Here is a 27,853-nt window from a genome sequence, read left to right on the forward strand (position 1 = left end):
AAGGCCGAAAATCAACATTGAATGCCCGTGACCTTCGATCCCTTAGCATCAAAAACCGACATCAATGTGTAAAGGATATCACCACATGGGCTCAGGAACACTTCAGAAAACCAATGCCAGTAAATACAGTTCGGCGCTACATCCGTAAGTGCAACTAGAAACTCTACTATGCAAAGCAAAAGCCATTTATCAACAACACCCAGAAACGCCGCCGGCTTCTCTGGGCCCGAGCTCATCTAAGATGGACTGATGCAAAGTGGAAAAGTGTTCTGTGGTCCGACGAGTCCACATTTCAAATTGCTTATGGAAATTGTGAACATCGTGTCCTCCGGGCCAAAGAGGAAAAGAACCATCCGAACTGTTATGGACGCAAAGTTCAAAAGCCAGCAGCTGTGATGGTATGGGGCTGTGTTAGTGCCAATGGCATGGGTAACTTACACATCTGTGAAGGCACCATTAATGCTCAAACGTACATACAGGTTTTGGAGAAACATATGCTGCATCCAAGCAACGTCTTTTTCATGGACGCCCCTGCTTCTTTCAGCAAGACAATGCCAAACCACATTCTGCACGTATTACAACAGCGTGGCTTTGTAGTAAAAGAGTGCAGGGACTAGACTGGCCTGCCTGCAGTCCACACCTGTCTCCCATTGAAAATGTGTGGCGCATTATGAAGCGTAAAATATGACAACGGAGAGCCCGGACTGTTGAACAGCTGAAGCTGTGCATCAAGCAAGAATGGGAAAGAATTCCACCTACAAAGCTTCAACAATTAGGATCCTCAGTTCCCAAACGTTTATTGAATGTTGTTAAAAGAAAAGGTGATGTACCACAGTGGTAAACATGAACCTGTCCCAGCTTTTTTGGAATGTGTTGCAGCCATAAAATTCTAAGTTAATGATTATTTGCTAAAAACAATAAAGTTGATCAGTTTGAACATTAAATATCTTTGTATTGTCTTTGCAGTGTATTCAATTAAATATAGGTTGAACATGATTTGCAAATCATTGTATTCTTTTTTTATTTATGTTCAACACAACATCCCAACTTCATTGGAAATGGGGTTGTATGTTTATATGTGTATGTGTATACTAAATCTAAGTATATATATATATATACATATTTCCAGCCTTCTCTGCCATGCCTTTTATGCAGTCCAAGAAGGATTCTTCTGGAATCCAATGCTGCTCCGTCATTATGGCCATCTCGATGTCGTTAATTTCACACGGAGCCAGCTCGGGTGCCTAGGTATGTTTCTGTAGCAAGGTGATGTTTTACTCGGCCAGGAACTGTCAGGTGCTCAGGGCATTGTGAGCAGGCGTGTTGTCATGGTGAAGCAGCCAAGACTTGTCCTTCAACCCTCTCTCTCTTTGTGAAAACTCTGATCGTGTTGTTTGGGTTTGAAATACATATTATAACATGCCTTGTATTGCAGCCACTATAAAATGATGTCTACTGTACGACGTATTACTCGAACAACCCAACACAGGGCCAGTTGCTTTAACACAATATCTACTTAGGATACAAATAAAATTAGAAGGCAAAATGAAATGTTGTTTTCTTGTGAAAGCGCTATTATTGGGCAGTTGTTGTGTGCATCAGGAATACATTTACTTGATGCTTTTGATAATGTCTGCATGTATGCGTGTGTGTGTTTGTGTGGGGGGGCAGCAGTAGTCTGTCTGCAGTCTCATGGTTGCGTCATCCCATGGTAATCACCCCAGATCTAGAGGATTAGTTGCGCTTATGCCCGCCAGGAGCTTATTATGCCGCCGAGTCAATGTTGATCCCTGCGTGCACTTAAACTTGTCAATGCGCGTTAACTCCAATGTGTGATGTGCGTTTGACGTGCCTGTCTGTGCATCACACCAGAGCTCATATGTGAATTTGTCTGGCTTTATTTCGTCTCACTGCCTTGATTGACGTTATCCTTTTATTCCAATTGTTCCCAGCCTAAGTATAGATAAGAGCATCTACGATATGACTGTGAATGATCAGAGGCAATCCGCTAACATTCAATGGCAGCGCTAACCTTTTTGTAACATCACTGCTCATTTTCCTTTCCTTCATCCGGCACGCTATGACAGACTGCATCTAAATATGTTGAGATGTTTCTTATATGTTACAGTAACTCGTAAGGAAATTAAAAGGAAGGAATCATTTGAAGGCAATGAAAAGAAAGGAATAGTTTGGGTCAGGTAGAGAGAAGAGTCTATGTACTGCAAATAACCTGTTAACCTTGACCAGACACTTAATTAGGTACACCTGCATGATCCAATTAGATCTAATCCATGGACCAGAAAGAAGTCTGTTAACTAACAAACAGACAACCAAACACAACTCCACCTATTTAAATTAATTTATACAAAGTTTGGTTTTTGAAAAGGAGTTGGAGTAGTACTTGCCTCCCAGTTTTGTGAATCAGAGTTTGAATCTGAGCTCAGGCGTTTCTTTGTGGAGTTCACATTTTCTTCCTGTGCTTGCATGGGATTTCTTCTGACATTACAGATTCCTCCCACATCCCCAAAACATGCACGTTAGGTTAGGTGTGAATGTCACTGTGAATAGTTTATAGACATTTTTTTAAACGAAAACTCGAAACCCACCTGTTTCACTCAGCTTTTGTCTAGTGTTCTTTGTTTCTGTGTTCTTGTCTGTCTACTTTATGTAAAGTGGTCTTGGGGTCTGTGAAATGTGCTATATAAATGTCAGCTATGATAAATCTAAGCTATTATCATAAATCATATAATTCATTTCGCAGTATTTTCTTCAAAAAAATGGTTCATTCTTCCCATCTCAAGTTGCTCTTTGTTAGGCCGGAGGTAGCCTGCTAAATTAATAAATAAACAAAGACAGAACTCCTTACTTTTGATCTTGGACATCATTTTTTGTTTTTTTTCTGTTTGAGTCACGATGGACGCTTCCCATCACTAATCAAAGTCAAACAATCAAAATGCTACTTCAGTCAAAGAGACAGTGGCCTGTTAATAAATGGACAAACACCAATACAGCTTTGACATATTTAATTTTACTTTTGTAAACAATTCAAACTCCAATGTAATGACTACCTTTCAAAGTTATCTTCAAAGGTATCTTGTTTTAGAGTATATTAGTCTCCTTGTGTACCTGATGTTATGGCCTGAGAGTGTCAGGATTCAGGTTGCAAGTTGGACCCAGATGCAGAGAGGACAGGCAGGTGAGTTTGTGAATAAAGTTTTATTGCAGGAATGCAAGGTGCAGCTGCTAGACTCCAACACGTCAAAGCACTCATGAAACACACACACACGCACACAAAAACACACGCACACACACGGACACGGGCTGGATTCAGTGTGCTGAAACAGCAGCCGTGACAGAGAGTCTACAGTTTGACACTTAAAGTCCCTATAAAGTGAAATTATAGATTAGTTTCCAACCTTATACATGTTTGAAGATAATCGCATGCATTTATTTATCACTGTTCTGAGTTATAGAGTGCAAGTTACCTACAGTATATACAGTATATGTGGGCTCTGTACCTCCTCTGGTTGTGTAGCAAGAAAGGGTTTGTCAGTACATTGTGAGCCTTCCTGTGTATGTTGTATTCAGTCAAAGAATTCTGGCATCTCCTTGCAGAATTGTTGAGCTGAAAGAATGTAGTGCACAGCGCTGTTGTGGGACCATCCCGGCGAACATCTGTTCACACTGTGATCTGCTGGCATGCAACACCGCGGCTTTTTATAGCAAGGAAACACATTTGCTTGTAGAAATGACATGTTCTCATGCAGGCACGTGCCACCAAACGGGGGCTAATTTGTCATTTTTCTAACATTAGTTGTAAATGGCAGCCATTGGGGAAACTCCTTGCTCCTGCTGTCTGGTGTGTGCCTGACTGGCTGCGGAGAGCTTTGGGCCTCTTTTTAAAAAAGCTCAATCACATTACTTACACTTGGTTTAGCTCAGTTGGAAATGCCAAGAAAAAAAAGATAAAAAACCAAGTGGTGCAAAGATTAGAATGGGCTGCATGAGAAACTGCCACAAAGGAATTCATGCTTTCAACTCACTTTGTCTGACAGTCATCAGGTCTCTGCAAAAACTACTTACCGGTAAATAATTTTGACAAAACTTTCTTAAAGGTTTAGAATGGACCAAAAATAGTATTTTATAATAAGTAATAATAAGTCATTGTTATTGTTATTATTCATGCATTCGTTTTCCATACCGCTTATCCTCACTAGGGTCGCGAGCGTGCTGGCGCCTATCCCGGCTGGGTACACCCTGAACTGGTTGCCAGCCAATTGCAGGGCACATATCATTTCTCAGTCAGTAATGCTTGTCACCTACTAACAACATTTAGGCATATGCAAGGGATGGGTATCTATAAATGTGTTTAATTGGATCCAGGTTAGCATTGTTCAGTCCTGCACTTTAAATGGAATTGTAGTTTTGCAATGTAGTTTAATAACTTTTGTTGACAAGTGAGGCAATACTCTTTGTCATATAAAATTGTGTGGTCAATATAAGGAAATGTACAGTACTGTATAGATCTACAAAACAACAAAAAAGAAAAAAAACAAAAATAAAACAAAACAAAAGCACAATTCCTTATGACATGTATTTAACAATAAATTGTATGCAAGCATCTGGGGTCAGTTGTAACCATTATAGTGTGTTCTGTTTTTGTGAACTTGTCATCAAATGCAGACACATTTGAAAGTCCACTTTAATTGAGCAATTATTTAAAACCCAATAGGTCAGATAGCAAAGTTAAGTAGCCCCTGCAGGTAGTTTGCGGATGATGAGTCAACTTGAGCGAAACAAATGGGATTTTTAAGTCAATGCTCTGCTATGGAGTTGTTAAAGAGAGAGAGAGAGAAAGCTGTATCCATGCTGGGGGTGGTAACACAGCAAAGAGGTATAGGAAATGGAAAAAAGAAAGGAATGAGAGAAACTAATAGATAGCTTTCATTACCCTATGGCAGCGCACACAGAATGGCTTCATTGATTTATTATTAGTATTTTTTTCCTGGTATCTGGCTCTGTAGTTCTTGCTTCTTCTCCTTGTCTCAGTTTCTCCTTCATTTGTCCTCTGCCCAATTGCTCTCTAGCCTTTATCATTCCTTGCCTTTTTTATTGTTACTATTTCACTTAACTGGTTTATACATACATACACTCACTTGTTCTATAGTGTGACGACAAGTGTCTCTGAGACACTTGACTCGTCTGAGATTGGTTTATGTATATATATATATATGGCAAGCGGCGGGGTACAGACTGGTCGCCAGCCAATCGCAGGGCACATACTGTATAAAAACACAACAATTCACACTCAGATGCACGCCTACGGACAATTTAGAGGCTTCAATTTACCTACCAAGCACGTTTTTGGAATGTGGGAGGAAACCGGAGTACCCGGAGAAAACCCACCCAGGCACGGGGACAACATGCAAAACTCCACACGGGCGAGGCCAGATTTGAACCCGGGTCTTCAGAACTGTGAGGCAGATGTGCTAACCAGTTGTTCACCGTGCCGCCTATATGTGTGTGTGTATATATACATTTATATGTGTGTGTATATATATAAATAAATATATATATATGTATATATATATATATATATATATATATATATATATATATATATGAGGTGTTGTGTCACTGTCTAAAACAGATAAATATCTGGATGAGCCCAAATTTTCTTCAATTAAACCACAACAAAACTGAGATAATTGTTTTTGGTAACAGACCAAGTCCGAAACCTTTGTGTTCTGGTAGATTCCGACATGACTTTCAACAGTTATATCAAATCAATTACTAAAACTGCCTTCTACCATCTGAAGAACAGAGAGACCAGGGGAAGCTCATCCAAGCTTTTATCTCAACTAGACTTGACTATTGTAATGGTCTTCTGACTGGACTCCCTAAAAAGAGCATTAAACAGCTGTTCAGAATGCTGCAGCTCAGGTTCTGACCAGAACTAAAGAGGTCAGAGCATATTACTCCAATTCTAAACTCTTTAAACTGGCTTCCAGTCAGCTTTAGAATAGATTTTAAAGTTCTTCTACTGGTCTATAAATCACAAAACGGTTTTGGTCCTGAATACATGAATGGAATGCTAATGGAATATAAACCCAGCAGGGCTCTGAGATCGACAGACTCAGGTCAAATAGTGGCGCACAGAGTCCAAAGCAAACATGGTGAAGCAGCATTTAGCTATTATGCTGCACACATATGGAATAATTAATAACATTATTAAAAAATAGATGAAGGTAAAGTCGTGCCTGGAGTGGAATTGGGGAGCTGACTGTTTGAATTTCCTGCTGTGTAATAAAAGTTTTTTTTCTATCATCTATCAATAACGTGGAAGGAGTGACGGAGAAGAAATATGAAGCATCTTTATCACCAGTCATAGACAGTTTGGGAATTATACGTTGCTTTGCTTGCTTGAACGCATCAAGCGCAAATATAAAGCTCAGTCACACAAAGATGTGATTACTGAGAGGTGTGAGGTGTAAAGTTCATGTCCTCAAGCGATAACAGCTTGTAGTTTACACATCTGCCAACCCCCCCAATGAGAAGGTCAGTTGAAAGTAAAAGTTATAGATTGTATTTGTGAGTGTTTGTGTTAGTGTGTGAAAAGGAAATCAGGAGAAAACCCCATGAGTTAGTCTGCATGCACACATGCTTCCCCAACTGTGTGCAAGGGGATTAATTATTCTCTTGAGGAAATGTCATAAAATTACACACCAATAGTGGTGCACTATAGCCATGTTTTTCGAAGTAGTAAGTACAGTTCAGTTTGCCACAGTTTGGAAGACAACACAGTAAACAAAGGACAACATTGGAGGACATCAAACATCTAGTGTGATTTCTTTTTGGCAAGAAGCAGAAAAAAATAACCTTTGTTTGAGAAATCTTTAGCATTCCTCCCCTCCCATTCCTGCAGCCACACGGGAGTGATCGTCCTCTGTCAATCAATCAACGTACGGCATAGTGAGAGCAGTGCTCTGCATCTGTAATTTTTTCTCTCAATAGAATAAGAACATTTTCGCGGAGCGAGTGTGGCTTAGCACCCAAATGAAGCACACCAGGAAAGTTGAAAACATTTTAATACTCAATCTGACATGAATTGTGACAGGTCAAATCAAAGCCTGCATTCAGTGCTGTTAAGGGCAGTCACTTCACACTCCACGATAGAGCGGTTCAGGCTTAGAAGATAGCTTGGTCTTGGCCCAGAAGATGCAATAGTGATAAATCCACAGATAGCAGGTCAGGTAATGTTCAGATTTTACTGTTGTCTTAATCCACAATTCACAGGGAGCAGACGAGGGAAAACAGTAAATTTACACTGACTTGAAGAATCACGGAGACCGGGAAAAAGACTTTGCAGGAAATTTAGTAGAGAACAATATTTGTTTAGGGGGGTGGAGATTGGTTTAAGGGGGGCTTTGACTATGAACCTTCTCCATTTACATATATTACCGTATAATTTTGGTGGGGATACATTTTTATGCCTAGCAACACTGCTTCACACTAAACAATATATATATATATATATATATATATATATATATATATATATATATATATATATATATATTATCCATCCATCCATTAATTTTCTGTACCGCTTCTCCTCACTAGGGTTGCGGGTGTGCTGGGGCCTATCGCAGCTATCTTCGGGCAAGAGGCATCCTGAACTGGTCGCAAGACATATGCAGGGCACATATACTGTAAACAAACAACACATTCACATTCACACCTACGGGCAATTCAGTCTTTAATTAAACTACCACGTATGTTTTTGGGATGTGGGAGTACCCGGAGAAAACCCATGCAGGCACAGGGAGAACGTGCAAACTCCACACAGGCGAGGCCGGATTTGAACCCGGGTCCTCAGAACTATGAGGCAGATGTCGTCCACCGTGCTGCCAAGTCTAAAACAATTTTGCATATTTTAATTTAACAAATCTTAACAACTGAACCATTTTAGAGGTTATGTTTGTTCAAAACCTTTGTTTTGTTTCATAATGGCGTTTCACATACACTGTATGCCCTTTTAATAAGTGCTCCCCAGTGGGAACTTCCCACTGAGAAGTAGAATCAAAGATGACTCTTTGTCTGTTCCATTTGTTCCAAATGTTCTCTTGTTTTGTTGGTTATTATCTGATCTTTCTCCGTCTTTAACTCAACTTCCACGCCTGGTGTCTTTCTCTCTCCCCTGCTACGTTTTTGCTCGTCTCTGACTGAAACTGTGCGCAGTCAGTGATTACCACCTGAGATGCAGATTTGAATGGCTGAAGGGGGTGGCTGAACACGCATGTGACTGGTCGGTACGGTTCGTCACTACCGTGAAGCCTGTAATGTTGCGTCGCTTAAAATAGAAGAGCCCGTATGACTTGAATCATTACCTTACTTTTTTTTTTTGCTATGGCATGGGTCTGTATGGGACTGCTGTGCGTCAGTTAGTGACCTTTGTTTTAAACTATGTCGCCACGATCGAGCGAGCCTGAGCGAGCTGTTTAACTCCTTAGCTTGCTAGCTAGTTAGTGCACGGGCTAGCGAACGTAATCAATTGTTGACTTTCCCTAAAGTCTCCCAGTTGTGTGCAGCGCCCGGGTGTTACCACGACGATGAAAATTGGTCAAGTCCAGAATGTCTTGTGTTCATTGTATTTACGGAATGAAAACCCACCCTAGTCTGCCTCTGATTGGCTAGCACCAAGATAGTAATCATACTTTTTTGAGAATAATGATTCGCTGAAGCACCTCAGCAACACACACACATATGTAGTTAAGCAATGCTGTGCGTCTGTGGACACAGAATGATCATACTTTATGCGTCCCTGCTCATTTTTGTGAGTATCAGATGCAGGATGAACATCAAACGAGATCCATGAGTACGTGTGTGCGTGTATATGCATGCAGTGAAATTTACCTCTGAACCCATGACAGAGTTGACTATTTTCCAAAAAGGCACACATGTAAGGCAAAAAGTAAAAACAATTTAAGATAAAAGCAACAACATTGAAGGAAAAATACAATGAATCCTTAATTAATGTCATTGATATCTTCTGTTTATGTTCTTCTGTTTACTGTTTTGCAATGTAAGTGACAGCTGAACACAGAGCAATTGCTGCAATGTTTAGGTTCAGCTATACTGTGCTTGGGGGCCAAAGGTGGTAGTTCAGTTCTTTTGATACCTCTCACAACTTTCGCACAGTTAAGAGCTATAGCAAATGGTAGTACAGTATTTGGTGGAGCATAAAGGAAATATGAATTTGCCTTTAAGACTTTGGATAATCTTTGACCGAATTACGTGATGCCATTTTGAAATAATGGGATGGTATTTGAATTGTAAAGGATTGTGATAAATGCATGTTTACCAAATTACAAACTTCAAGCATTTGTTTTGTTCTTCATTTCCTGAAAATGTAACTAGTGATTTTCTCATACCTTTGCACATTTCTTAAACATGAAATAGGCTAAAAGGGCTCATGTATGATTTCATGTAATGAATGGGACCGACGGATACCGACCACATTTTGACTTTAACTTGCAGTTATCATTTTAGTGCTTTTTACGTACTCCTTTTTTTGTCCCTGGTCACTTCCCTGTTTTTGCCAGGACTAAAATACTATCCAATTAGATTCCTTTATCTCACTATAGCTCACGCTCCTCTCCCAAGTTGGGTGATAATAGAGGGATCCATCACACCATTAGCTGGAGGCGGTTTTATAAGCTCAGCAAAACGCTGCATAGCGAGAACTCAAATTATAGGCCACAGACTTACACCTTATAATATGCCCTCATGTTCGAGTTTGTATGTATGTGTATGTGTGTGTGAATGTGGGTGTGTGATTAATAATACCAGGAGTCGTGCTCCCTCCTAATGACTGATGATAATTTCCAGGAGGGGATGAGAGAAAAATGGTGGCAGGTGGACACATCTCTCACCCGGCTGTTGGGCCCACTGTCTATCTTTATGTCTGCTTCTCTCTGTGTGCTTTCATCACACACTTCTATCTATTTGTCTCTTAGATTACATCTTTGGGCTTTAGGAAATGCTGTTTTTAATATACTGGCACAACATTGTACAGTGTGTGGTGGAAACAAGCCATTTGACTTGACTGAACATTAGCATGCCAATTGTTGGCTATATTTTAATTACAATAAAAGGCTACTGTGAAGCAGTTAAACTGTTCTTAAAAATATTGCAATGGCATCGATATTATTATTGTTGTTTTATTATTATTGTTATCATTATTATTATTGTTAGTAGTATTAGTAGTGGTAGTAGTTATAGTAGCAAGCATAGTGGTAGTAATAGTAATAGTAGTATTAGTTTATCCTTCCTAATCACATTTTTATTTGCTGCTGTTTGATTTTACTGCATTGCATTGCAGAGTACAATCTGTGTGCCCTTGTTACCAATTAGCCAAATAAAGACGTTTAATCATATACAGTATACTTATAATAAAGTATGGTGATAATTTAAAACAAATATTTAAGTGACAAAAGTAAACTTATTGGATGCTAACTTAGTGTAATAAAACTTTTAGCATTAATAATTGCATTCCTTTATCATTCATCATTACAATAGATTATGTTAATGGTTTTGACTTTTTTCAATATGTATTTTTACACTTGTCAATAACAAATTTATTATTATTGTTTAAATTTATCGTAATTTTTTAGCTGATTGACGGCAATTTTGTTGTGCTGAATCCAAATTTCAAATTGGTTTTGCTAAATCAGCTTTTTTAATTATGGCCACATTTTTGTTTACATGTACATGTATTTTCGCTTTAGAGGTTCAAATAAACATAGGTTCAAGCCCTGAATTTTGAACAATGATGACGTAATATTCAATTTAAAGGTACTTACTTCTGTCTACTATGCAATTAACAATAAGCAAAGTTTGTAACAATTGATTAATAAACTGTTAACAACTTGGCATAAAAATTTGACCTGAACAAGAAAAACGGATGCCATTTTCAGATTCAGTGTTGCCAGTTACTTCTTCCGTGGGCCCTCTAGTAATGCGATAGCCACCAGATACACTTATCACAAATGAAGAGGATACCATATTCCTCGACTAAAAACACAGACATAATCTGACTCAGTTTCTTACGATAGCATTTTTAGCCTGATTTTTTATTAGGGAGATGAATTGGTTTCTTTCCAAGATGTCAAATGATGTCAGGGTTGTTTTGCTATGAGATGCTCCAACCAAATGTCCATGTGCCTGTCATTCAAGTTGTGAATGTGAAGCTGGATAAATGGGCCATGTTTATTCCTGTAGGAGTCAGCAGCTGGTGACTCCATGTCAGCGGCAAGGAGATGGAGGCCTTTAGGGCATTGGTAGCATTGTGTGCGTGTGTGTCTGTGTGTGTTTGCATGCCTGTGTTTGTATCGTGTGCACGTGTGTGTCCCCACGCTGAGGGTAATCGGGGGTGTTTGGTTCATTAAACATGCAAATGAATGCTTATCTTCCCCCAACACCAGATATTGGTGCGAATAGATAAGAAGCAACCATGGTTCAATGCCAGGGAGGCAGGCGCAGAAAAGTGAGAGGAACACTGCAACCAAAACATTGACAGTGAATGTTGAAAATCAACATGTCTAAAAAGTACACACTTGTTGGAAAAAGGCCATTAGACAAATTGTAGAAAGGATCATTTTAGCCCAAACATTATATAACATGGCACCTGATAACTATTCAACAACTTTTATCCTCACTCACTGGTCCGTAGCAGAAAGATAATGGATTGCTGTTTTTGTATATTCACATCACAAATTATACTGGTTCGCCCTGCAGAGCACTGTATAGGTGCAAAGCAGATGAAAAATGTGCCAGGGATGTACAATAATAATGTCAATTTGTTTTTTTCCCCCCACTTCCAAAATGCTGAGATGTGCTGAGTGGGCTCTGCTGTCCTCAAGTTCTGAGTAACTTAATTACATAAAACATTCAGAATGTATGGGCATTGTCTACTTAACTCCTTTGGATATTGGTGCTCATGTAATGTTTGGAAAAGTAAGTTATTATGCATTTATGTAGAAATATGTGAAGGAATGTTTTGTTGCTCACACAAACTCAATAAGCTTTTAAAATGCATGTTTAGAGCATGTTTGTATTTTTGTGTGGATGCATACCGTGACATTTTCATCTGTCCAAGAGAGAAAAATTCATAACAGGATTAATTGGAAGCGGATTAGAAAAAATGTCAGGTTTAATTTCAAATGAAAAGTGCGAGATGCATTGCAGAAGAAAATCTGTGGTCACACTCTAATACCATCAAGGTGATCAACATTGTTACTACCATAATTATATTCTTGTGGCTTGTGTCACATGCAATACATGTTTTACTCTTTTTACACTTTTTAAAACTGGTGTGACATGTTAGTCTTAAAAAGTGGTATAATTTGGAGTGTGACCCAAATGTTGCAGAAAAATACTTCTTAACAGTCAAAGAGAACTTGAAGTTCAAACCACCATGATGATGCATGATGGTCATCGTCTGTGTTTTAGTTTAGATTATGTTTAATTTTGTTTCATGTTTTCCCGTGTCCTATGTCGTTCATGTCGTGTGTGTGTTTAGTGATTGTGTCCACCTGTTCTCGTCAACCTTCTCCCTTGTGTCAACCAAGCAGCTCCCCCCAGCCAATTGTGTCTTGTCCAGGTGTTCCTCGTCTTATCTATTTGTATTTAGTTCCCTGGTTTCATTCAGTGCTTGTTGATTCATTGTCGAATGTCGTCTGCTGAATCGTCTGTAGCTGAAAGCCATGTTTCCCAAGTCATGTTGTTTTGTTTTGATTAGTTAATCCCTTGCTTCTTTTGTTACTTGGAACCTTGCTTTTTGGATTTTGTTAATTTAGCATTTTCTGCCTCCATGATCCTTGTTTGCCTTTGTTTTTGGAATTAAATATCATTTTGAGATTCTCACACTCACACTTCCTGCATCCCTGCACTTGGGTTCTACCACCTTTTTGCCTCCAACGAAAACGAAAAACTTGACAATGATGTTATGCAAATCCTGTGAAACTTCGGTATAGTGAGCATTTTAAGGATTACCTCTGGCTTTTTTGGGGACACAACCAGCGAGAGAGCGACCTGCGACAGTGATACAAAAAACTAATAGAACTTACTGCACAATACGAATGGGTATGGGTGCTTGGTATAAAATGAGATATCCATCCATCCATCCATTTTCTGAGCCGCTTATCCTCACAAGTGTCGCAGGAGCCTATCCCACCTATCATCGAGCAGGAAGCGGGGTACACCCTAAACTGGTTGCCAGCCAATCGCAGGGCACATACAAACAAACAACCATCTGCACTCACATTCACACCTACGGGCAATTTAGAGTCTTCAATTAACCTACCACGCATGTTTTTGGGATGTGGGAGGAAACCGGAGTGCCCGGAGAAAACCCACACAGGCACGGGGAGAACATGCAAACTCCACACAGGCGGGGCCGGGGATTTAACCCGGGTCCTCAGAACTGTGAGGCAGATCCTCTAACCAGTCGTTCACGTGCCGCCATGAGACATACAGTTAATGTAAAAGAAATATCATTTACAAATGTTCGCATTTGACCACAAAAATTTATGAATTTAAGCAACACAAACAGGTTGCAGTATTGCTACAAAGTACTTTGCTGTTACCTCTCCAGTTTGTATGTTGTTTGTGTTCCATGACTACCTGTTGGCTTTGTAAAGGAGATTTTTAATCTCAATGAAGCTTTCTTGGTTAAACTATACTAAGTATGAATGAAAAAAAAACCCTGTAAAGGTTCTGTAATGGCAACAGATTTAACATGTCGCAAATTGATTGACGATACTTGCTTACTTTATGATTTTGAAATGAGAACAACTTGGAAGCCAACCAGCATCATTGAATAGATTGTGTTCAATTTTGGAATTTCCACTGTAACTTTCTACTTAAAATCTAATCTCTACAGTTTCTCCTTTAGAGTTAAAGAATAATAACTATAATCGTTAAAAAAGGAAGAAAAAAATAGTCATAAAAAGAATTGCTTTGGAACCTGACTTCTTATTCAGCAGCATTACCTCTGATTCATGTTAGAATACTAAAGCATTAAAAAAAATGAAAGACAAGACGATTGATTTATGGGGGCATTGAAAAATATAATGTATCCTCTCTACTTTACTGTGTGACAAAGAATATACTCATATCCTAACCAAGATAGTATAGAGGGTGTAGATTAAGATGACGAAGCCAGCATCTTTATGTCCTTTGAGCCAGAGGTTGGACATTGGGGTAGAGTCCTTCCAAGGCCATAACTGGATGCTATGATTACACTTCTCGTTGTGGCTTTTACTACCTTCGACGGCTGCACCTCAATTTATTACTGTTGGAATTGTAACCAAGTCACTTCATTATAAATTGTCTCTTTACTAAAATAAAACACAGATCATACATTTATTTACTTAGAACTTAATTTGTTCTCATGTAAGAAACTGTTACGTGCATTTTCTTGTCTGGGAGACACATCTCTACTGCCAGTCTAACAGTACATTTTGCCATCATGGTTTTCCCGAAATCCTTGGCCGACCCCAGGGGAACCATCGAAGGCTACATGGCCTTAGATTGTCCCATGATGATTGATTTCATGCTGCTGACACCTGATGACTGGCCTCTCACTTGCTAGGATGAGTGCTAAAGCATACACCAGGGGAAGCAGGATGTTAACTCTGCAATCAGCAGGTGAAAAACCTTTGTCCATCTTACTTTGCCCTGGTGACAAATGGCTCAGCTGACTTGGGGACATTGGAGCCTTCAGGTTTCTAGTCTTGGAATAATTGGTGCTTTAGCCTCTGTTGCCTGTGGACATCTTATTATCTCCCAAGTGCAGAAACTCAAGCCCTATTTCTACTAAGCGGTAGACTTCAATTTATTTGGTTATAGTAGTAAAATAATTGTTATTGTGATGGCAACCCCAACGGCAAAATACTTCCTGTTGTCATGTATGGAATAATTACCAGAATGATTGACCTCAATGAGTTTCAGTTTAACATGACTTCTTGTTTCACCGATGTGAGCTACTTTCAGCAATAAATATTTTCATATTAGTGATGGGAGAACAACAACATTTTATTTGAAAATCAACTATCGGTTGTTTAATTATGAAAAACTTTGCCCACAGGAGGAGTGCCATAGCGGAGGGCCTCACAGATGTAGATCAATTAACTTCCCAAGCAATATACAATATATGTATATATATATATATATATATAAATATATATATATGATTTTTAAGCCTGGCTGTGTGACTTACATTTTGACTTACTTTCCATAGTTTCTGCACATATGCACAGTTGTAGTTCATTCCTGCAGAAGATAATTGATCACAGATACAAAAACAGTAGCCATATCCCAGGTAGCTAGCTATCTAGAAAGGAGGCAGCTGGTCCCAGCCAGCGAGACTTTACGGCACTGAGACAGGCGCAAAACTAACCTGGGTTCGACCTTTGGCCACGGTAAAGCGATGGATTCTGGTTTAACGCCATTTTAAATTAAAAGAAAAAGAAAGCTGCAGCCAAAATGTGCCAGTGTACTCTCTTTCCGGTTCAAAAGAATATAATAAATATATTTTTTTTAAATTATCAAATTAGATTTTTCATTAGCTGGACTATGACATCTCTTAAATTTGGAATAGTACAAAGAGTAACGATCCCATTCTGATTCGGAAGTAATTTGTTACTTTTCGACACGAATAACGAACTGGGATTAGAGGGTGAGTCCGAGCCCGACTCTCAGTTGTCCATAGGTGTGGATGTGTGTCTGAAAGGTTGTTTGCCTGTATGTGGTCTGCAATTGGCTGGCAAATTGTCCAGGGTGTACCCCATGTCTCACCTGAAGTCATCAGGGATAGGTTCTAATTACGCACGACCTTAATGAGGACAAGAAGTATAGTATGGATAGATGGAGAAAGAAGGTCCAGTGATATTTTCCAGATACATATGCTTGTATAGTCTGCTGGAGGATGGAGTAATACATTTCAGTGTGTATTTTCAGGTGTCAAAGTCATGAAGTCTGATATGCGTACAAATATCAATGTGTCATAGCGAAATTATTCAACAATAGATGCCATACAAATACTGGATAAATCTTAACAATATATCCATTAGTATACCCAGCCCTTTGTTCTATTTGTTTGTGGGCATGTTCATGTATGTGTTAAGGTTCAGAACTTATGCAACCACTGTGATGCCCATATTGGTTAAAAAAAAAATATTACCACTTGACTGCATTCTACTGTGTAACATTTTTGTTGAGTTTCCGATGAAATTTGTGTCTGAACACATTGCCCTATAATCATGACATCCATGTGGAGCCACCATACTGTTCAGAAGCCAAAGGGGTCATGAAAACACCGTAATAGTCTTCCTCTGACACAAAGCTACTGATAGGGACACCCTCTAAATCATACAGTAGATTATCCCCAGTGGTTTGTGTGATTTAGGCTGCCTCGGACCCCAAACCTCTGGATCCAATCAAGACATCAAACTGCTGCTGGCTGCTGCTGGGCACATACATTCAGTTTAATGAAGTTCTTCATTAAATTGTTCAAATAAAAGTGAAAGAAACCTTCGCCGTTCACAACAGTCATGAACATCACAATTCATATAAGGCCCATTGCTCCAATCTGGTGAATGATTGCTCATTGTCAAAAAATGGAGATTGACTATAACTCATAGGTGACTCCCACGGGTAGCGTGTCTGACAAACACTGTTGACAAAATTGTTGTCAGCCTTTGGTTTCTGTTTTCTGAATTACTCGTTGGTGTGCGGTGTTGACAGCTCATGCAACATTTTAATTTTGCCCTATTTTTTTGTGCTCATGACTGGCAAGACAATGTTTTCCCTGTCAAACAGCAATTATTTTGAAACGCAAATGAAGAAAAAAAAACCTCACCAGTGCTGCGGTGAATTTGTTGGCTTTTTCACAGTTTTATGGATGCAGTCAGACTACTGCCGCCAAACAATGATTTGGTATTTCATTACATGGGCTTTCATTTCCTTGTGTGTTCAGCAGCCCTGTAAAAACTCCTACTCATATGAAAATGTTGACTGTTTATGCTAATACTAAGAGTTTTTTTGTGATTGCTGTACATTCAAATAGGGCTTAATGGATCCACACTGTAAAAAGCGATTTTGGAGAGTGGTAAATATAATCCATGAAAATCATCTAAAATTTACATTATTATTTTAGATAGATACCGTAATTTCTCGCGTATAATTCTGGAAAACCCTTCCACCTATGTATAATGCATGTTTACAATGGATGATTTTGCTTCTACCCATATGATCAAAACATGAAGTATTATCTGTATTTTGTTAGTTTTTTTCAAGTAATTATTCTAAAGTTAAGCACTTTATTTGAACACGTAATACTTTGGTTTTATTGACTTGCTCTTATTTTGAAATTCACAGCCCTACTTTTATTTAGTAAATGAAAAAACACACAGTTGTGCTCATAGTTGTGATTACCCAGGCATAATTTGAAAGATGGGTACAATTCTTTAAAGAAAACATGAAGGGTCAGGCGAAACACATTTAATTTTATTTTAATGGGATTGAAATTAAACTGTCAAGCATTTCAGAAAAGCCTTATCACTGAACAAAACCCAACCATAAAGACATTATTGATGGTTGTTGTTTAGTCATCAGTCGTATTTAAAAAAAATAATATATATATATGTCACAAAAAACTTATGAGGACAACTCTACGTATATGCAGTCATAAGTACCCCTGTCATATTGGAATGAAAGTGTAGGCTACAGAGTCCAAAGCAAACATGGTGAAGCAGCATTTAGCTATTATGCTGCACACAAATGGAATAAGTTGCTAACAGAAGTGTGGATGTTTTTAAGTCCAGGTTAAAACTCTTCTTTTATCTTATGCTTTTTAGAGCATTTCCACTTGTAAATTATATTTCTTGCACTGTATGCTGTTTTAATGGTACTTTTTTCTTTTTGTTTTAAATGTTTAAAAGCTGTTTTTTTTCTTTGTTTTGAAATGCTGTTTACCATGTTATAGTACATTGAGTTACCTTGTGTATGAAATGTGCTATATAAATACATTTGGTTTGCTTTGCTTTGCTTTAGACCTTTTTCATAACCACTATGTGGTGGTGAAATATTAGAATGATAGTGTACACCTTTCTCAGAATCTCTAGGTGGCAGTGGCATATTGGAATGAAAGTGCACAGGTTTTTCATAACCACTAGATGGCGGAATACATTTTTAAAATGTGAAAGTTTTTTTTTTTTTTTTTCATGTTTAATGCCCACTATTGACTTTTGACAATTTTTTGGGGAAAAAATGTGCATTATACATGAGAAATTACGGCGCTCTAAAAATTAATAGGGTCAATTTTACCTACACTACCTATTTGACAACAGTAAACAGTGTTCCTAAGAAAACGGTAAAGGTAAAATCTACCTAAAAACCCTTGGTACAACAATATGCATCATGTGACGCTTGCGTCATTGGCTCATCAGCGCTTGTAGTAGTAGTGTGGTCATCTCCTGAGTCCCAACCCAGAAGTTGTGGGATCGCTTAATTAGTAATTAGTAGACTTTACACCGATCTGATCGGGCTAATCGGTATCGGTCGATATTTAGCATTTGATGCTGATTAGCTGATCGGCTTTAATGTCATAAATCACCGATCCGATCAATGACGTTATTGAACGGCTCCGCAAAAGACATTTACTCCGCGTCTCCATCGTGTACAGTATATTTGAACATGTCGGGGGTGTGAGACAGACAACATGAAAAGCCTGGATCAGACTACAAGATAAATTTGCTCTTTCACGATTGCACTATGTCAGACTACTTCAATAAAATCTTGTATTCTGATACCACCGCATCTTGGCTTTTACGATCACTGGGCTTTATCTCAACTCAAACGCGACCGGATACACTTGTTACCACGGCGACGACAACAACAATGCATCATGTGTATTATAAGAACAAAATGGGGAAAAACGTGTGCTGGTGTTCACAGCTGCTCGGGAGTGGACTTTAATTCAAGGATTGCTTGAGGTATGTTCACATACGCTTAATGCGATACAAGCAGGCAACAAAACGTTATGTAACCTAGCAAGCTAGTGCTAGCACTAACGGTTATACTGCCGTTCTGTCGAATCATGCTCTAGAGTTTCGGTGTGGTTAAAGTAATTTAATTACAAAAACTAATGTAATTACAGTAAGGTCGCACCCATTATTTCTGTCATGTTGTAATGTTGGCTTGACCTGACTGATTAGAATACATGACCTGACTAGAGCAGTGATTTCCAACCTTTATGGAGCCAAGGAACATATTTTACAATTGGAAAATGTCATGGCACACCAACAAACAAAAATGTCACAAAAGGTGGAGACATTAATTACTGTATGTACTACCTGCCATCAAATAGAAGACCATTCATTTGTTATGTCTGTCACAATGACTCACTGGCATAAATAGATGTACAGAGATTATTTATTGTGAATAATCACTAAAATGTCAAGGGAAAATGTGGAAGGTGTCTGTGTCGCCATCCTATTGGTTGGCCAATTGAATCTTTCTGTAAGTCTTTTGACACTGCCAAAATAGGCAGACTTACGTATATCAGTGAAATAAATATACTATAAGAGAACACGGATGATGTGGAACACAAAGTATACAAGCTATAATGTTCGGATCACGTGCTTCCCGTGAACTCAGCCGGTGTGGTTGGAATGTAGTCACAAATGTGCGGTAAACTTTATCCAATTTTTAGTATTTTATAGCTATTGAAATAAGGTATTCACCCAAAATATGTGGTTTAAATGTACCCAATTAAAAGATTGTGTAGGTTCTTTTTTTTGCAGTGCATAAATGCATGTATCCTAATTTAATAATTTGTGTTTACATCACCTTATAATAAAAAAAATCCAAGAAAAGGAGCTTCAGCTTGCTTGTGCCGCCACGCTGCCATCTGTGAGCATGATTTGAACAGTGCATATGGAACGGTGCTAAGCGAATTGGCAAAATACTCTAATCCATTTTGAATGGCATGGCACATGTACTGCAAATGAATCATGTGATTTAGCAGACCTTAGCTGTGTTTTTCTTGCCACCTCAACCCAAACACACCTGGAAATGACTAAAAAAGACACATCTCAAGAATAGAAGTAGTGGAAAGAAACTGAAAATTGCTTTTCTCCACTGCTGGGTTGGTGCCAGTAGGACAATGGAGCCCTTGACATCCTCAACAAGCCAAGTTATCAACTCGTTTTCCTACAGTAACGAGCCAACACACATGCAAAGGCTCCATAAAAAAATGAAAGATGCAATGAACAAGTAAGAAGAAAACAGAACCAAACTTATGTATTTCTGCAATATTTGCTACATCCATTCAATTTATAAAACAAATTCAAGTTTTATATAGCGGCCTGTCACCTTTAAATAATTGTTTTTCATTTTATTATTTGTAGACTTTGTAGATTATTTTGCGCTTACGGTGATCTCCCAAATGTTCCATGTTGAAAAATACCAAACAGTGCAAAAGACTCTTTTCAATATGGCGGTCTCCACCACTCTTAGATATGTTGCAGACAGTACGCGCAATCTGTTACAGTGAGTGAATTTAGTACCCGGTAATTGGGATCTCAGCAAATCACACCCTAGGTGTTAGGTTGTGTTTATTACTTTCATAAAGAAAAAACGGCTAAGTACAACAACCTTAGTTAAAATAAAAAATTCCAACAGTAATTGTTTGACTCCAATGATACAGCCCATGTCTGGCCACATGTGCCTGGTCAATTATGCATGCAGGTATTCTGTCATTATCTGTTACAGTGTAAGGCAGGGGCGATAGCTTCACTGCCATGATAGCTATAACAGCTCGCTGCTTCAGAAACACACGGCATATGTTCCTTAGTTCAATACAATATACTTACCTAAGATGCATGCATTTATGACTGCAGTTAAAACAGTGTAGACAGCAATTGCATGTACAAGTTCTCTGTATCCAACAGGGAGCATTTAAAGATCTTGTGCATTGTAAGTATGTGTGTGTCATACATGTACTGTATGTGTGAGATATATGGGTGAGCATGATAATATATTATCTTTTGCACATTACAAACACATTTTGACACAAGTGGAAGTTTGTTCCCCTTTTTTTGTGAAAATTTAGCTTTTTGTTGCAGCTGTCAGTGCTTGTGTCTTGAAGGTGGTTTCAATCAAGCCTTTGACAAGTAGGTTTCTTTTCCAGCCTGACCAATTAAACTGTCAGAACTCACAAACTTTTGTCTTTAGCCTTATTGGGAACAAAATTCTTCAACAAAATGTAATTGCACAATAGTTTGTGCATCTACAAACACGTCACTATCACAGGACATCGCTTTTATACTAACCAAATCAGAACATACCTTTATCTTGTACTCTCCACACAAATGTGATGTAAACATGAGGAAAAACACATCCGCCCACACAAATACACAAACATGCACACACTTCATAAAAGACAAGCTGGCTGCTTTGAGTGACAGGTTGCACTTATCATGTCACCTGTCATGCTGACAATGATGAAGCACTGATGGTTGTTATGGCAACCGGATCCATACAAATGAATGAGTGCTTCTGAGCTTTATGACTAAAATTGAGTCTGTAGAATTTAATGATTGAATGATGATAGAATAGTATATATAACACATATATTATATATATATATATATATGCCGGCACAATGGGCGACTGGTTAGCCTCATATCTGCCTCACAGTTCTGGGGACCGGGGTTCAAATCCCGGCCCCACCTTTGTGAAGTTTGCATGTTCTCTCCGTGCCTGCGTGGGTTTTCACTGGCCGGGCACTCCGGTTTCCTCCCACATCCCAAAAACATGCGTGGTCGGTTGATTGAAGACTCTAAATTGCCCGTAGTTGTGAATGTGAGCGCGAATGGTTGCTTGTTTATATGTGCCCTGCAATTGGCTGGCAACCAGTTCAGGGTGTACCCTGCCTCCCCCCGAAGATTGCTGGGATGGGCTCCAGCAGCCCGCGACCCTAGTGAGGATAAGCGGTAAAGAAAATGGATGATGGATGGGACACACATAAACACACACATATTAATAATATATGGGCAACCGACAAAGTACAAATAAAGAAAAAGAGCAGCATTTAGGATGGATTAAAATAAATGTAATTCTAAAAAGGAAAAAAAAACAGATGAAAAAGTTTGCATGTTGGTACAAGGTAATACATAATAGTCTTAATTGTGCTACGGTAATATTTGTACTCTGAGTGGAAAGTGGGAACTATAATAATAATGAAAGTGACATAATGATATAAAGATGACTTATCATACACCCAATATATACAGCGTATAAAACATCTATTGATATGCATATGTGTGCATAATAATTCTGTTGCACAAACTCGAGAGGAATTAAAAAAATAAACATTAAAATAATCATATTTAAATCTGCTAATATTGTGGTTACATATTGTACAGTCACATTTGAACGATGAGTCCAAATTGTGAGTTATAAATATGGATAACAACGAACTAGTGTATTGTACATATGTCAATATCCATAATATTGATTGTACATACCTGTATGTAATACACATTTTACATATCTACATACTTGGACCAAACTTCACCATTTCTACCTTTTTGATGAACAGCCATGAGCGTGACAAATGATATTTGACAAAGGTTGGGAAGGGGTGGTGCGCTTCCTCTCAGCTGGAAAACCTGGGTTTAAGCTACCATGTCCGCAGTCATCCATCCTTCTAATTCAGCAAGGTCATTGGCGCATGATGCTGAAGATCTCACAGTTTCTGTTTACGCTGCAGGTGACCTTGACATCTTATATTTGACCTACTTTCTTCTTTTAAGACATTCTACAGAGGGAATTATGATTTTGAGCTCAATGTTATGCTTTTAATATCAATTCAATGGGTTTGGCAGCTAGGATTTTGAGAAAATGTCGGTGTTCAACTGTGATGAAAAAGTAACAATCAACAAATCCTTTCACAATTGTTTTCAAATATTTTCTATTATTTATAAGAATTACTCTCAGAATTTTCTGACCGCATGTTTCCATGACAGTGTTATATTGAACAGACGAACGCAAAAACGAGCAAACGAGTGACACTGAATGAATAGCGGGTGCAATGACCATTGTGCAAAGGGCGCCGAGACTTCAAGGAGTGTAAGCAGTTTAAAGTGACTAGTAGCGCGATATCTGGGACAATGTTGATTGTGCAAATGTTGCAGATACTCTTCAGTCAGTGTGCAAGTGGGCCAGATGCTACTCTGGCATGAGTGGCCAGTATTGGTCAACAACAGACATGCAAATAGTGCAGCAAACTGCGTGCGGGATAGCCGCAGTGATGTCCGCGCGGTTGCCGCCCGCGCGAGTATATAGAAGCCTTTGCGTTCATTAGGCGTCATGGTATAGTTTTCAGTGTCACAGACATTTAATTAAGATATGTGGAACTGTTTTAATTTGTGGGAAATTGGATTAATGTCTCCTCTAAAGATCAGTAATTAAAATCAGTCGATTTATGTTGCTGTCACTAGCTAAGAATATTACATTTGGTTGCAGATCTGCTCCCCAATTTTGTAATTTCTCTTCTTACGCTTACGTTCAATCAGAGCAAATGTTTGCGACTGTGCACACACAAACACACTGAATGTGATCTCAGGATGGACAAGTGTTGTTAAGTGCTCCTATGTTTAAAAGTAGGCAACTGGAGTTTTGGGTAGACTTATTTAAAGGCGAAATGTAGCTGTTGTATTAGACTGATGCTCTCAAAGTTGGGGGTTAATGACTCATGAAGGACGTGGGTGCTGAGGTTCTTCTTGATGACGTCCTCCAGTTCCCTTGAAGATATTAGGAAAAACAAGTCAATGCACATACAGCATTCTTATAGTGATTGCTTTTTTCTTTGTACAGCTTACTTATGACAAATTCGTGTTTGTGAACAGAAATAAGTTGGTAATTGTACAATATTTAAATCACATTAGGATCAAATTGCACTCCCGTATTTCCTCAAATTGTGGCCTCTACTCTGAATAGAATCCATACCAATTAATCCCCCATTTGAAGTCAAACAGCAGCAACTACCGAAGCATAAAACCAGTCTCTCTGATGAATTACAGCTCAGAGTCTGCCGTAAACGTGTTCCTTGTGTTGTGTTAAGAAGCTTTTACGAACAGTATTTGGAGATGACATCTTTTCCAGCGCTCAGTGCTCACTCCACAGTGTTGTATGCATCCAGTTTAATGTTGCAGGGACCCACGCGCCCTTAGCTTCACCAAGGTTGTCTGTATTTTCTCTCTTCATGTTTTCCTGTGCTTGTGCCACATTCCCAAAGCATGCACGCTACTACTCAAAGAAAGCAGCTTTGGCTGTGGCGTACATTTCAATTGACCTCCAAACTGTGGGAATAAACTTTGTAAATACATTTAAAAAAGTGTAATTTGGGTGCAGCAATGTTTCATTCTATTAGTAGAGGGTGCTGTGAGATGTAGCTGTTGAAAGTGTAGTCATGTAAAGTGTCTCTGCACAGGATCACTATTTTAAGAAAGTGGCAGCCTCTTGGGCTTGAAGTGTTGCGGTATTCCGAGCGGGCGTGTGCAACCAAGTAGAATGACGCTGTACTCACCACAATTGTCTCATGTTCATCAGCCATGTGTCAACTCAATCAAAAGTCCCCCCCTCACTTAACCATAACCAACAACCAACAATATACTTTGTTAGCATGTTGCCTGTTTTTTTTGTTTTTGTTTGTTTTTGTCCTGTTCGGCTGTTAGGTCAAGCAGAACGGAGGATCTGTATCCCTTTTATGTCGGAACAGTTTTACTGTGTCACAGGGGAGTTTTTAAAGCTTCCGCTTTGGTTTCTAAAGTTTCTACAGGGAAGGGAGAAACGAAGACAAAAGACAAAGCACTAATTGTAAACAGGGTGAGAAAAGTAAGTCATTACATTATCTACGACAATGAAACATTCAATATGAGTGTTGCATGGGGCTGTAGTGCTACACCCTGTGAGGGAAGGCCAGGAGAAGAAGCATGCAGGACAAGGGTCGTGAACTTCACATTTAAAGATAATTTAGATGGATATCATATTTCTTCTCTATTTTCCTTTTATAGTCATCATGTTTTTTTCAGTTGTGGGTCCATCTTCATGTTCCATATGCTTTTATATCTCTATATCTATCTCTTAACGAATGGAACAGTGCATGTCCAATGCACTGTTGCATTTGTTTGCAACAAAGTACTGTAATGTGTATTTGTGTTTTTCTTGCAGTTCGGCAGATGAACAGTTTCGTTGGAATGCTCAAGGTACTTAACATTCAGGTCACACTTTAAAGTATACATTCTTCTTGTATCTGGCTAATCATTGATTTTGTTGTACTTTTTCAGCTGATGGACAAAAGGATATTGAGGATGAGCTGACCACAGGTTTGGAGTTGGTGGATTCCTGTATCCGTTCCCTCCAGGAGTCAGGAATCCTTGATGGTGTGGAACGTAAGTCTGCTGATCAGTATCACTCGTGTGCGTGTGTGGGTGCGTTTTCAGAGGGCAACAGGAAATTTTAATTGGGTCTCATTGAATTCTAATTATTTCACACAATGTTGTGCTTTTGACACACCTCAAAGAAAATCGGCAAGGAAAAACAAAGCACAGTTCGAGCCAAAAAAGCACAAAAACATTACAGTGAAACTTATTTAATGTTCTACTTTTTTATATTTACTCACATTTGTTCCAAAGGGATTTAATTTGTAGATAGGAAATCATCCCCCCCCCCCCCCCCCCTAAATTGTTTAAACATTTGAAATCTCACAGTCTCCTTATCTGTCGCAATGTTTCATAGTTACACCATGATAAGGCACTTTTGCAGATCTAGGGGAAAAAAATCACTTCTGTCTCAGCTTCAATTGTTTGATTTGCTCAGAAGAAGAAATAGCAACGTTATCTTTAAGCATCTAGTCATGTAACAACATTAAGTACTGTCTTAAACTGAGTAGTGAGACTTTCATTTCAAAAACAAATGTTTAACTTTAATATTCCATTGTGAATCCAGACATAGAAGACATTGATTGCTTTATGGCTTTAGCTTGCCCGGTGGCATATGTTGCAGTTGTCTATGACCATGGGTTAAAGTTGGCAAGGAACACAAAAAGCAAGTGATGACGCGTGCTTTCCCCATACCAATCAGTAAATAATATTTTAAAGTGGTGACATATGCGTCATGAAATATAAAATAATGTATTCAATTAAATTAGATGATCATAAAACTGTTTATATTTATTCATAATTTCATTCTCTAATGTTATGTCAATAAACAGACCCTTTGTCATAATTGGTGCGCAGGTGTGTGCACTGAAAATATTTAAAGTGCATCAGATTGAGTGTGTCACTGTGTAGTTGCATACCAAGCATTTAGCATTTTCTTTTTCTTTTTTGCAGCGAAGAAGTAGATGGGGCTCGAGTAGCGTTGTCGTTGGCACTTTGGCACTTCTAATGAACCAAACATTTGTGTAAACTGAATGGAATCACATCATGAACAGATTTGTTTCTTTCTCAGTTCAGTTAAGCTCACATTTGAATTAATTTAATTAATTTTATGTTGTCCGTTTTTGTGTTTACCTTTGTGTTGTGTTCAGCTGTGTTCAAGTTTTCCAATGATACCAACCTTTTAAAAATAGGATAAAGATGAGGAAAGTTAGTTTGAAACTCAGATTGAACAAAAAGGTGTGACCTACATATATATATGGTGTCGTCTGCCTTTCGCCCAAAGTCAGCTGGGATAGGCTCCAGCGTTCTGTGACCCTAACCAGGATAAGCGGTGTTGAAAGTGGATATATATATATATATATATATATATATATATATATATATATATATTGTATCATTTATAATTTCATCTTGAAGAATAACACTTCACGATGCAAACAATTGGACGTTTGCACCAATCAGCTCAAATGAAAGGCAATTATTTTGATTCCTGCAATACAGTATATCTGTGCTCCTTTTTGCAATCAAACAGTGAAATGTAATGCATGCTAATGTATCATAGTTTTGTTACGGTAGCACAGGGTACAGCTCAGTGTTAGATATTTTCATATCTGGCTTATTCAGATAAGAAACTGGTTAGCATGTGTAAGTACATGCAATGTATTGAGAGATAGTGAGAGATAGTTTGAAACCTGCTTGGCGGAAATAGTCCTTTATGAAAGAGAATGCTTTTCTAATAGCTTCTAATGCGGTGCTCCCGCTGTTTTGCAAATGCACATTGAAATACACATCTGCCGCAAGCATCTCAATGTGTGGGTGCTGATAAATTCAATTCGTCATGCAGCGAATGTCATAAAAGAAATAAAAGCTAAATTCGCTCTATGTATTTATTGGAAGTTGAATAATATCTTAAAACCCATCTTTCATTCATTCCCATAATCAATTTGTTTCGCATCCACGTTATTTATCATAAATGCATGTAACACACGTTCCCCCTCTCTCATACAACACCATAAAAATGAGTTCCAAACTCCCAGTAGCTATCACCAACCCACTTTACATCACATGCACGAATTCTGAAACAAACATGCACTGTAGATATTTTCAACACCAAAGCGCTCTCTTTGACGGCTTTGGGAGCTCCGACTCACACAAAGTAATGGTTAATAATTCATGACAAGCAAGGGATTGCATGGGGATGGGGTAAGACAAGTGTTTTGTGAAGGCAAGAAGCTGAGGAGGTTGATCTCAGTTTGCAGGGAGAAAGTCATCGGATGATAGAGACTGAGAAATAAGACTACATTCGTTTTTCTGGGGTAGACACTCATGGTCGGCTTTAA

General features: G+C 38.6%; 1 protein-coding gene across 1 annotated transcript in view; it reads left to right on the top strand.

Moving 5' to 3' along the window:
• ctnnd2a (catenin (cadherin-associated protein), delta 2a) overlaps nucleotides 1-27,853 on the top strand; it is a 215,704-nt gene that overhangs the window by 71,123 nt on the left and 116,728 nt on the right. Inside the window, exons 5-6 of the mRNA XM_061666667.1 lie at nucleotides 25,303-25,337; nucleotides 25,419-25,523. Coding sequence (XP_061522651.1) covers nucleotides 25,303-25,337; nucleotides 25,419-25,523 — 140 coding nt within the window. The remainder of the gene's footprint in view (nucleotides 1-25,302; nucleotides 25,338-25,418; nucleotides 25,524-27,853) is intronic.

Source organism: Phycodurus eques, chromosome 21 (assembly GCF_024500275.1).
Source record: "Phycodurus eques isolate BA_2022a chromosome 21, UOR_Pequ_1.1, whole genome shotgun sequence".
In the NCBI taxonomy this organism is placed as follows: Eukaryota; Metazoa; Chordata; class Actinopteri; order Syngnathiformes; family Syngnathidae; genus Phycodurus; species Phycodurus eques.